Below are 12,221 nucleotides of genomic sequence, written 5' to 3'. Positions count from 1 at the left end.
AAGGTCCGAGTCACTAATTTAGTGCAAAGGCAGTTCAGGTTCTTTTTTATTTTTTTCCTTTTTTTTTTGTTAAAAAAAATAAGCCATCCTTTCTCTTTTCCCCAAAAGGAGGCACAGAAACCCAATACCAGTCCGCCTGCTGAGTGCATCAGTTGTCCGTAAGCTAAAGCAATATGTAAACATACAAGGTAGCGGAACCACTACCCAGCAACAGTTTGATCGAGGCCGGTTAGGGCAGGAGGCTGGTAGTCTGGCAGCATTTTCTTGTTTCATTACTTTCTCTCTCTCTTTTTATTTATTTTTATTTTAAAATTTTTTTTTTGGTGGTTTTTTTGTGGGCTTTTTTTTTTTTTTTTTTTTTTTTTTTGCTGCAGGGCCTTGGAAAAAAAAAAAAAAAATAAAGTCAGTAACCGGTAAACAGCTCATACCGACGCGATGACAATCATCAGGTGAGGAGAGATGTTGGAGATGCTGGCGAGGAGGTCCGGGGCTAGGCGGGACAGGTGGCTTTCCGAAAATTCGCAGGGTGGGAAGATCTGCAGAACGTAGGCAGGCTGCGAGGGAGAAAAGAAACACAGATGAGAGACAAACCGGGGTGAGGGCTGGCCTCCAAGGTTCTGAAATGGGACATTCCGTGATTTTTTGGGTGCTTAAAGGCTCATAAACCGGCGCACTTGTATGAAAAAGGAGAGGCTGTTCAGCAGCCTCAGGTGTGGTTCCCACGGTGGGGAGTTTTTCCACACCGGGGACGTAAGAGCTGGCTGGTTTTATTGCAAAAGACAAAAAAAAATCCCATTAATTATTTCAGTGAGCGCTGACCACTCATTCGGGGCTGTTGACACCCAGGGAACAGATTAAATTTGATTCGATGCAGCAATGCGTCTGGAATAAATGCTCCACATCGCCAAACCCAAACGTTTTGTCTTTATGCGGGAAAGAGCAAGAAAACTCCAGGTGTCCCGGAAAAACCAGGATATGGTATGAGGAAGAAATGAGGACTCTACTCCCAACGCAGAAGAAGAGTTGGAAAATGAGTTTGGTTTGCTTTCGGCCAAAGATGTAGGGCTGCGAACAAACTGAACGTATGTGTGGGGTTTTTTTTCGGCTTTGCGATTCATCTTCAGTAATTATATCAATTATATCGCTGCGTTTTGACTGGTGATGCAACAAGCCAGCACGGTAAACCTGGGGGGTTTATTTCAATGACAAAAACACCTCAGCTACAACCTTAAGCAAAGAGCTGGGGTGGAAGGCTGTAGGTCCCATTATCTATCGATTTAGTTTATCTACGGCATTTCAGGCTTTCCCTGCCAATACCTGATTAGAGCCGGGGTTGGGAACGTTGATGATTCCTGCAGCTTGCTTAGCCTGCAGGTAGCTGATGAACGCAGCCTTAAGTGACTCAGTCTGATTCACTACGTCTTCCTGGTCTCGGCCACAAGGCAAGGCCAGTAATAGGCAGTAATCGCTCTCCACCTGGAAAGAAAATACAGTCATTAAGTCAAATGTTTGCTGGGAACAGGCCCGTTCCTGACATACATTATCTGCAGTGGAAAATCCTCTCTTTGAACTCCTCCGAAGTTACAAAGGACGTGCTGAAAGCTCGGCCAGCCTAGATGGTGAAAAGGACTGAAAACTACTGATTTCCACAGCTGCCTGAATTCCACTTTCCACCTTACTCAGACGTGTCAGAGCCAGCAGGAATTTGTTCCAGGGCCGAGGGACAGGTGACTTCAAAGGTTTCCCAGCCCCGCCATTCCCTTTTATATGAATGCAGAGTACTACCTATCGCTCATGCCTTGCAACCTGTATTTCACACCCTTCGGGACGAAGGAATTGCGCAGCTATTACCAGAATACCCAAAACAACCCGACACAAGCAACAAGAGCCGAAGTTTCTGGGAGAAGCGGTAGGTTTTTGTTACGCAGCTGGCAAGAACAGCCCAGCTTTCAGCACGTAGATATTAGCTCTTCCCAAACATGCATCCTCGCCCCGTCCCGACCCCTCACCATCATTCTGCGCGCGACACCCTCCAGCTGCGAAGCCTCCAGTCGCATGCGCTGAGCGATTCTCAGCGGCGGTCCTCCCTCCGGCGCCGGCAAGGACCGGTGTGCCAAGACGTTATTACCAGAGACAAAGTGGAGCTGAACAGCGGCCGTGTCGTTTTTTAGAGCCAAAAGGCCCTGCCAGACAATCGGGTATTTCTGGAAAGAGGGAGAAGAAATATTAAATGCAAATGAAGGAGAGGGGGATCTTAAATCCCGTCTGAGCTGCTCGTTTGCCTCTGATACTTTCACAGGCAATTAAGACACCACCGCTTTGCTTTAAGGACTCAGTCCAGACGTAACATCTTATTAGTCCTCGTACGCGCCGGTCTGGGCTTGGGTTAGGTCCTGCTAAATCAGTAATTCAGCCCTTTTTCTTCCAGCTGGCTGAGATGCCTGGGTGGGTCCCTTCATCGTAACATCAGAGCACTTCCCCATCTTCCAGCCTCCCACACAGCGCGAGGCAGAGCGGGGCTGTTACCAAACGCTATTTGCGCTTTTACAAATGGGAGAATTGAGAAACAGCAGCAGCAGGAGAGTTGCTCAAGGTTAAACGGGAAATACTCAGCACTGAATGCAACCCTCGGTTCCTCATCAGTGCCTATTCCTCACTATCTCCCTCCTCTTCCTCAGTCTCTAGGCTTTAGGTGAGTCTTTTTTTTCTTTTTAAATTAAATACACCATCACTCTTTCCCGCCCATGAAGAAAACCTTGCCAAGAAACAGCTGACTGTAAAACTGATGCAGCACTGCCTGCCTGAGCCTGCAGGTTGTTTGAAACAATGATGAGAGAAACACGGCTGCTCTGCATTAGCAGCGCCTTATCGTGAGGCTCTAATAAATGCCATGTAGACATGAACACGGCTAAAATTCACCGGGGACAGAAAGCAGACAGACAATCGATCGCTTTCTCCGCATCCAAAGCATTTGATGCAAGAGAGGTCAGATCTTGGTGCCACAAGTGAGATAAGCTATGCAGAATCTGATTGTTTCTCCCCGGATGAGGAGCATGAAGCTACTCAGCCAGAAGACCACGGAGCAATACTTACTGTCAGAAGCTGAACCATATCCACAGGTCTCTGCGAAACGGGGTGAGGAGACGGCTCCTGTTTGAGAGCAGACTGGGGCTCAGGGCGATTGAGGGGCAGCCCCGGCAGGGCCCCGGGACCCGACGTCGTCGGGATAAACATGGATTGCTTGGGAACCGCCTGAGGTTGGTGCGGTGATGGAAGCTCCTGTTTCATCGAAATGGCAACGGGCGAAGGGTAGGAAGTCTGGCCCGTGTCCGCTTGTGCCCTCTGAAGGTGGACGTGAGGGTCTATCGGTGCCGCGTGCCTATTTACAGTGGGGTGGTGACTCTGTTCGGGCCCTGCTGCTGGCGGGCCCTTGGGATCCTGGGGGATCTGAGGAGTCTTGCTGCGTACTGGCTGGCTGGGGTGCGAGTGTTCGCCCTCCGGTAGACCCTGGGAAGCAGGCGGCGGGGAAAAAAGGAAAGATTTTAGGCCACGGGCATATCAGAACTCATTCATTCAACAGTAAGGCTGCCAGGACACCATCAGATTGCTGGCGGAGAAATCTGTGTCTCCACGCCACAGTACCAGCCCTGCTGCGGTGGTGCCTGGACCAGCCCCCCCTTCCAAAGCCACTCCACCAGCCTCTCACACCCGAGAGCTGAAACCCCGAATCCTGCCCCAAGCCCATCCTTAGCCATGCCATCTGTCCGCGGACGTCTGACCCACGCACCACCTCGATGCTGACAATTCTCCTCCCGACACCTCTACGTCTAGAAACGTGTAGGTAGGTTTGAGTCCTAGAGTAGTTAAGAAAACGGGTTTTTTTAGCTTCCTCTAATGTCAAGCAGCGTTCAAACCCCATTTCCCAAACAAAAATAGCTCCTCTTGTGCTATGAACTTAAGTAGAGCTTGGAGACTAACCACAGAGAGCTAAACTCAGCTCCTGTGGCCACGCAGAGCCGCGCCGGGGCTGTAATTAGCTCAAAGCGCTCCAGATTTCAGGTAGAAGAAGAAAGGGTTTTATTTCTCACCTGAGACGGGGTCATGCTCCGGGAAGGCAACCCGATCGGCGAGGCACCCGGGAACTGAGGATGCCCGAGCTGTGCCGCCGTATGGTAATTCCTCATGTCACCATACACAGACCGATAATCGTGAAAGGAGCTCCCCGCGGGGTGCATGATCTGTACCCCATGCGGTACCACCACCGGCTGCGTCAAAGGCAGTCCAGGCAGCTGGCTGCTGGAGGGGACGCTGAGGAGCCGGGGTTCGCTGTGAGGAGAGTGTGCCATCTTGCCTTCGGAGGATTTTGGTGTCTCTTTTCCGGGCTGTGGGGTCTTACTGACAGGGGGAGTCTTCACAGCCCCTTCAGGAGTTCGGGATTGTCTCGTTTCCGAGTGGTGCTCTCCCACGGCGGCCATGTGCGGGTGCATGATCATCCTCACGTCCCGGGGGACGTTGTACTGGTCGAGCCTGATGCTTGTGGGGTGCATGCGGTAATCCGGCTGCATCACCAGCACGTCGGACTGAACGGGGGCTGGTCCCCTGCACACCGTGGTGTGGTGGTAGTGCATCTCCTCCTCGGGGGCATGCTGAGAAGACAGAGGCGGCATGACTATGTCCCGTATCGGAGCTGGCTGGGGCGTGCTGGATCGCTGAGGTTTGATCTCTATCTGGGGTTGCAGAGCAGCTCTGGGGGAGTGGAGCGCTTCCGGGCGGATGCCATAAGGGATGCTGGAGAGAGGAGGGGTGTTCATCCTCACCTCGCCTTGGGACAGATGGCCCAGGGACACAGTCTGTGTTACGCTGTGAGGGGGCATGATAACAGATTGCTCGGGATGCATGCTGGATATGTACTGAGGAACGGGAATTCCCGGCGCCAGCATGACCGGGGTACTGCTCGATAAAGCCGGAGACGAGGTACTGCCGGGATGACAAGCCCGGGGGAACGGCGACGGCGAGTGCCCGCTCGTACGTGGCGAGTGCGGCTCCTGTTTGGTGACCCCCAAGTGTGAAATAGCCCGGTCAGTTGGGGTGCTGGGTCCCGAGCTGACGTGGTTTGCTTCTGAATGCATTTTCCCAGAGAGGGAAGGGTGGTGAGGACTAACTCCAGGACTCAAGTTGGAGGGTTGCAGAGTCTTGGTCTCCACTTTCAGAGCAGCTGGATCGGACAGTTTTTTGTTCACAACAATCTGGTTGTGGACGAGTACGGGTGGAGTGTTTACAGTCTGTGTGAGGACTTTACCAGGCTGAGATGCTGGAGTCTGGACAGAAAGGTGGGATGAGTCGGACTTCTCCAGCGCAGAGCGCTCTTGTTTAACGGAGGAGATAACGGGTGATGTATTGTAAGGTTGTGTTCCTAGTACCAAAGAAGAATGGGTGGAAACAGTCCCGTAACCCGCCGAGGTCTGGGAGCCTTTCGGTGTCGGCTGAGATGGTGTGATAGGTTCCTGTTTAATCTGAGACTTGGATACAGACTGCTGAAACTCTATGTCGACAGCGCTGGCTGGGGGAATCTGGCTGATCTTGGCACTGATCCGCTGAGGGCCTTCCGTCTTCTGCCCTGAGTAACTCAGAAGCACTACGCCTTCCGAGGTGTTCACCCGCAGCCCCGGACTGGACCCAGTCTCTACAGGCCTCTCCTCAATAATAGACATCGATCCTGGATGAAACCTACTGTTATCATTTGTGCTTGATCTCTGCTTAAATTTTGGCGAGGGGGCGTTGACGAGACACGTCTGAGTTTGGGGAGCTTGCTTCACCAAGGTAATCCTCGGAGCCTCCTCCAGATCCACGCTGTGGGGCATCCTGCTTATAACAGAAGTGGCTTTGGGAGCAATCACAGTACTTATCTTCTCCTTCTCGCTGAACACCGGTGCTTCGGCCACCGGTGGGTCCAAGGCGTTGGTGACGGGAACTGCCGGCTTCTCCTCCGAAATTGGTTTTATGGCCTCTACTGCAGGGTGGAGGGGTGCCTCCTCCAAACGAGGCGCGCTCACTGGCTCGGCATGTGTCGTCGTCACGTGCGTGGAAGTTATGCTCGTCGCCGAGACGTACTTGGGTTCCATGAGTATCTTCCTCAAAGTGCTGGAGTTTGTATCGATATCCGACGCCTTCGTGTCTGGTGGGAGAGCGGGCGGGGGCGTGGAACGGGCACGGGGTTCCTCGTGCCTTACCATCCACTCCGGCACCTTGGCAGTGCTGGAGTGAAGGGGGACAATTGCAGTGGGCACCGGGGTGGGCAGCTTGGCCGCTGCCGCTGCTGAAGGGATGGCAGGAAGGGCTGCATTTGGGGCGCTTGGCGGCGTGACGGGCATGTTCTCCATGGGCGACCGTATCTTGAACCCGCTCTGACTCCCCTCGTCGAGGGGAACCGGCGGGGCGGCCAGGTCCAGAGGAGCCGGAGCAGGTGCTTTTGGAGAGGTGCTGCTCTCAGCGACGGCTTCGTGCGCAGCCACGACATCAGCAGCGACTGCAGCCTTGCTGGCGTCAGAAGCGCTTGGCTCCACGGAAGCCTGAGCTTTAGTTTGCTTTTCCTCCTTTGAGGCTTCTTCGGGTTTTGCCTTTACTTCGTTGGCGGGGGGCGACTTGCTCTGCACCCTCTCTGGCTCGAAGGTGATGACTTCAGCGGCGTCGCCCTTTCTGCCCGTGCTCCTTTTGCGCCTCTGCCGCGTGGTTTTCTGACGGCCCTTTTCCTTCCGAGCAACTTCAGCCTCCTGCAAGGTCTCGGCCTCCTGCGCAGAGTTGGAAGATTCACTGAAGCTGACTTCGGTCTCCTTGCTCTCCGCCTCTACCACCGACGGGGCAGAGCTGGGAACCGGCTGCACCGTGGGCTCGACGGCAGCCTCAGTTTCTAGGATATTATTCACTGCCTGATCAGTCTCGGGCTCCATCTCCTCCCGAGGCGACGGTAACACCAAGGGCTCTGCGGGGATTTCAGCTTCCGATTCAGCGGGATACGTTGGGGGTGCAGGAAAGCTTTCTGCCTCCCCAGAAATATCATTGATGATGGAGCCAATGGCCGCTGCCAGCTCCGTTTCACTAGCCTGATGCGCGGGTTTATCTCCTTCCTCCTCCTGACGAACTTCAGACACATCTGCCGTCGGCTCTTTGTAGGCAGCAATTGACGGAGGAGTTTCGGTGAGTTTTGCAATATTCTCCACGGCCTGCTCGAGTTCAATCTGTTTTGCTAGCTGCGCAGCTTCGGGGGACTGCTTTGGTTCCCGCATCACCTCTTTTTCTGTTTCTGGGAATGAATCTTCTACCTCACTCTTAGCAAAATGGGGTGGCAAGATGTCCTCTTTTTGGGGGCTCTTCATTTTGGCCGGCGACACTGCCACTGGCTCTGCCTCCTCCTCAGTCGGCCGCAAGGCGCCCTTGACTTCGTCCACGTTGAGGCGTATTTCTACATTTTTGAGACACACGGATGCTTTATCTACGACAGTTTTGGTATTTTTATACCTTCCCCTTTTGGATTTCGTAACCTTTTCTGGCACCGGCTTCTTCTCAATGATCTCAACCGTGGGGATTTCTAGCTGGTTTTTCTCCGCATCCAGTTCTTTCCTATCACGTTTCTGCTCACTCGCTGTCGGCTCTTTCTCAGTGGCTTTTGCTTTATTGCTGTTGTCACTGACGCTCAATTCCTGACCGCTTCTTTCAGCAGCATCTTCAGATTCAGCCGAGGTATCAGCTTTCGCTTCATTCTTCCCTTTCTTCCCCTGTTGGCTGCTAGCAGCTGATGAGTGACTGTGTGTTAGCTTCTGGGACCTAGGAGACCTCCAACCTTCTGCAGGCTTAGGAGCTTCCACAGCATCTTTAGTTTCAGCCTCCTCTGCCTCTTGCTGTACCGGTTCTGTCTTTATTGGAGAGATGTCCTCCTCCGGCTTACGGCGGGTTTTCGGAGGTCTCCCCCTCCTCGGGGTCGTAGGAACCGTTGTCACTGTTTCCTGCGGTTCCTTTTCCCCTCTCTTCCTGGTGGATCTAGTGACCTCCACGGAGTCCTTCACCGGAGATGGGCCTTCATTGTCCCCCGTGGTAGCATAGACTGACCTTACGTTTCTGCGCCTAGTCCGGCCTATTGGTAAGCTTGGCTCCACGTTTTCTGGCTCTGCAGCAGAACTAGGGGATTTAGCAGCGTTCCTCGAAACCTTCTCCACCTCCACTTTCAATTCAGAAAGTTTCTGTGTCTCCCCACGAGGAGAGCTTGACCTTTTGAGTTTTTCACGGTCAATTCTTTCGCTCTTCCTTGTGACGGGCTTTTCCGTGATGTTAGCTGCAGCCGACTGCACGGGAGTTTTAGAGCGTTTACTCTTGTAGGACTTTTTATCTTTTACAACAACCGGAGGTTCAACTTCCATATCATTGTCAGAAACGGGTGGCAGGACCTCAGCAGCCGCCTCCACCTTTTGACTCGCACTAGCATCAGCGCTGGCAGAAGGTGGGGGATTTTCTTCTTTAGGTTCGGCAGCCTCATCGGACTTGTGAACTAGCTTGGGCGGAGGTGGAATCAACTGGGCAGCTTCAGGTTCTGGATCTACACTGATGTCTGCTTCAGAAAACGAAGCTCCGGGAGTAGGAGGCTTGGTATCCAAGTATGAAGGATGCTCTGTTGCTACAGCGTCTTCCTCTGGTGCCAGGGTTGTAGCAACAACTTCTTTACTAGCTTCTACGACTGGTGGGGGTTCGGTTTGCTCGGGTGGTTCGATTTTGACAGGAGCAGCAAGTTCAGGAAAAGGTTTTTGTTCCTCTGCTGTAGAAGCAGGTTCAGACGGTTTTTCTTCTTTTACAGAAGCTGTTTCCACCACTACCTTTTCGCTTGCTATCTTCTCAGAAGCAACCGGTGCTGGTTCCTGTGGTAGGACAGTGACCGAAGAGGGACCAACCACTGAGGAAGTTTTATGTTCTGGTTCTTTACTATCAGGAACTGTTTCTGGTGTTTTCGGCCGGTTTTCTTTATCTTCCTGTTTTTCCACTTCTTTTGGTTTCTGATCTTTCTCCTTTTCTTTCTGCTGCATTCGCGTTAGTTCAATAAATCTACTGTGGAAGAGAACCACCGGTTCTTGCACCAAATCAGCGGCGCTGTTAGTCCCATCGGAGGAAGACTGTCTCCCATACAATCTACCAGAAATGAAGTCGAGATCATCGTCTTTTCTCTCTAAATGCTGCAGGCGCTTGGAGTCCTGTTCAAAGATTGAACTATGCAAAAATCGAGAAGCAAACAGTTCCTGTCTCTCTTGTTCCTCCTCTTTATGATCTTCTTTCTTATCATCTAGTTTTCCACCTTCTGAATCAGTCCTGATTTTTTTCTTTTTCATATACCACGATGGAATAGGTCTCGGAGCCGAGTCAACCTTCTCTTTGTCTTTATTGTTTCTAAAACTAGCAAATCTTGAATCCCAATCTAGAAAGGACCAGTTTTCTTCTCTGGACGAAGAGAGAGATTTAGCTCTTTCAAGCAAGGCCTTTGTGTCTGGTGTGATTGTCTTGTCCAACGCAAAAGAGTAAAATTTGTTTCTTTCTAAGGAACTTGACAGTCTTTCCTCTCTTTCACGTAACTTCTCTTCTCTGTCCCTTAATAAAAAAGACAACCTGGAACTCTCTAACAAGGAGGAGGCTTTTGGGGAATGGGGCTTGTTTTCACTGTCATCATCCGAATCTGAAGGCACCTCCCCAGGTTCCAGGTCTCGGACAGACCGCTTGCGTATGCTGTCTCTTTTGACGATGCTGCTTGGAAAGCTGATATCAACTCTGCCAGGCTCCTGCTTCACTTGTGTTTCCCACCTACTCGAGTCATCTTCAGAACTCAGCACTGATAGTTTTATTTTAGCCATTTCTGCCATCTGCTCCCTTCTGCTGGAATCATAAGGATTAAATTTCAGTGAGTCCTCCCTCACAGTCATGTTGGAGTATGAAAGACCCTTTTCCTCTATTTTAGGTGACTCTTTGGTTTCCTTTAATGGCATTAGCCTCGGAGAATCAAGCGTGTCGTCATCTTCGTGGAAAGGGAAGTGTCTGATACTAGGGGAACAGGACGTCCTTTCAGAGTCCTCACTCACCTGACGAGAACTTCTGTAGTTTCTTTCTCTTTTAGTGCTAATTTCAAAGTCAAACTGGTCAGTCTTTTTCCTTTTACTTGGTGGAGAGTCATCGGTGACGTCTTGCGGAGGTTTTCCCACCTCGTGGACCAAGCTCCGTCTTTCATATTCATCCACATCTTTCTTCGGACTGCCAAACTTCTCAGACTTCGCTATCTCCATTTCCAGCTGCTGTTTTAACCTGCGACTTTGCTCCATCTGTTTCCGGTAGCTTTGTGTGTGGTCAATGTCAATGCCAATTTTCTCCTCCGTATCAGTTGACTGAGGTTTCTCTTGGCCAAGTTTATGGTCGGGTGTGTCCTCAGGAAGACCAGAGTAATTCTTCCTTGCCTCCTCTCTCTCTGTTCCTTGGTCATCTAGTAGCTGTACCTGTTTATGCTGGGGTTTTACTGGATTCAGTTTTTTAGAAGGGAGTTCCTGAACTTCCACTGGTTCATCAGCTGCCTCCATTAGCCTCGCCTGTAGATCCAGGGTGGGACGCATGCCAATCCCACCAACATTAAGAGTCTCCTGAATTTCTTTGGGACTAGTAACAGGAATAAGTCTTTCCAGTTTGAGTTTTTTAGATTCCCTTTTAAGCATCTCCTTCCTCAGGGGTTTTCTCTCCAATTCTCCTTCCCTTAACATTGTCGCTTCTCTAGACGAAGCTGTTGCATCAAGCTGCTTTTTCAAAACAGTGCGTGCATCTTCCTCATCTTGGCTGCTTCTTTTTACTTCCAGTTTTTGCCTGTCAGGCTTCAGATTTGCATCTGCAAAACGTCTTTTACGAGCCTCCAACTTGTCTAAATCTACCGCGTTGGACCCCTCAGAAGTTTGCTCTGTCTTCAAGTGCTTTTTGGGTTTCAGTTTTCCCTCCTTATCCACCACTTCTACGTGACTGGCAAGGGCTTTCTCTTTTTGTACCTTGGTTCTGACAGGTTCCAGTTTAGACTGATCAGACTTGGTTTGCTCAGCTTGAGATGTCTGTGTTTTTTGTTCAAGAAGCGGGGACTTCATAGTGTCATTATCAAGCTTTGCTCTCAGTTTCTCCAAAGCAGGCTGATCAATAACTTTCCCTTCCTTTTCTTTTACTCGGGTCAACACAACGCAGGGCATTAGTTCCAGGCGGTTTTTAGCTGTCCCTTCTTTGTCACCTCTCTCTTTACTTTGTTTACTATTGCCCTTCAATTTTTCAGGGCTGGGCTCTCTCTCATTCTCCTGATCCGTTTCAGAAGACTGAGAGCTGGGCGAATGGATTTTTGCTTTTCGTTTTTGCTTATCGGTTTTCTCCTTTTCTAATTTTTCCGGCTTTTCCTTTCTCACCAAGCGTTTCTCCTTGTCGACTCTCTCCTGGTCGAAAGCACGCTCTTTCTCCGTTTTCTCGTTTTTTGCGTAACGTTCCACGCGGGCTTTGTCGAGTTTGTCGTATCGTGGAGGAGACAGAGAGCTGCAGCTGCCACTGCGATCCGATGACCTGCTGTAAATCCTCCTCTCCGAATCGCTCTGCAGCCTTTCCGATTGCGAGGGAGACGCGCCAGGGCTCTGCGGACGCCTGGAGTGCGTCGGACTCTGGCTCCGTTCAATCGGTCTCCGTTCGTGGTCTCTGTCCCGATCAGATTCGAACCGTTCCCTCTCCCTCTCTCTCTCCCGTTGCCTGTAACTATACTCCCTTATGTCTTGCTCGTACGGATCGCCCCTGTAATCCCTGTACTCGCGTGGGTCGTCGTAGTATCGTGGGTCATAGTAGTCCCCTTGGTACGGATCCCACTCTGCATAAAATTCTCTGCCTCGAGCTGGGTATTCTCGCCGAGGATCTTCAGGATACGTCCCTGGAGTTCGAACAGTCTCATAGTACGTACGATCAGGGGCATATTCGTAAGATCCTCTTCTTTCATCTCTGCTAAATATAAGAATAAACAGATGAGTTCTCCTTCTCAACCAACGTACTGCGTTACCGCGTTCTTTGCTATGTAGGGGAATCATTTTATGGTAAGTTCTTTATAGGTGCATCAAGACAACTGTACACAGCCGCATACAGAGGTTTAACAACAACGAATCGGTGTGCAGCAGATTAAATGCTTCGTCAGCTTATCA

At 51.0% G+C, this 12,221-nt stretch overlaps 1 protein-coding gene across 5 annotated transcripts in view; it reads right to left on the bottom strand.

Moving 5' to 3' along the window:
• Nucleotides 1-144: 144 nt before the first annotated feature.
• The window catches only part of SPEN (spen family transcriptional repressor), a 67,546-nt gene continuing 55,469 nt past the window's right edge, over nucleotides 145-12,221 (bottom strand). For 3 of the 5 annotated variants that reach the window (XM_075520541.1, XM_075520543.1, XM_075520546.1), the window contains 5 exons: nucleotides 4,089-12,027; nucleotides 3,094-3,507; nucleotides 2,010-2,204; nucleotides 1,318-1,476; nucleotides 145-554 (listed from right to left, as the gene is read on the bottom strand). In XM_075520541.1, the coding sequence (XP_075376656.1) occupies nucleotides 423-554; nucleotides 1,318-1,476; nucleotides 2,010-2,204; nucleotides 3,094-3,507; nucleotides 4,089-12,027 (8,839 nt within the window). In that variant the 3' untranslated portion in view covers nucleotides 145-422. The remainder of the gene's footprint in view (nucleotides 555-1,317; nucleotides 1,477-2,009; nucleotides 2,205-3,093; nucleotides 3,508-4,088; nucleotides 12,028-12,221) is intronic. The other 2 variants (XM_075520542.1, XM_075520544.1) reach the window with 1 other exon arrangement.

The sequence above is a fragment of the Mycteria americana genome, chromosome 18 (assembly GCF_035582795.1).
Source record: "Mycteria americana isolate JAX WOST 10 ecotype Jacksonville Zoo and Gardens chromosome 18, USCA_MyAme_1.0, whole genome shotgun sequence".
In the NCBI taxonomy this organism is placed as follows: Eukaryota; Metazoa; Chordata; class Aves; order Ciconiiformes; family Ciconiidae; genus Mycteria; species Mycteria americana.
The sequence above is the reverse complement of the archived record's forward strand: the minus strand, read 5'-3'. Positions and strand labels throughout refer to the sequence as shown.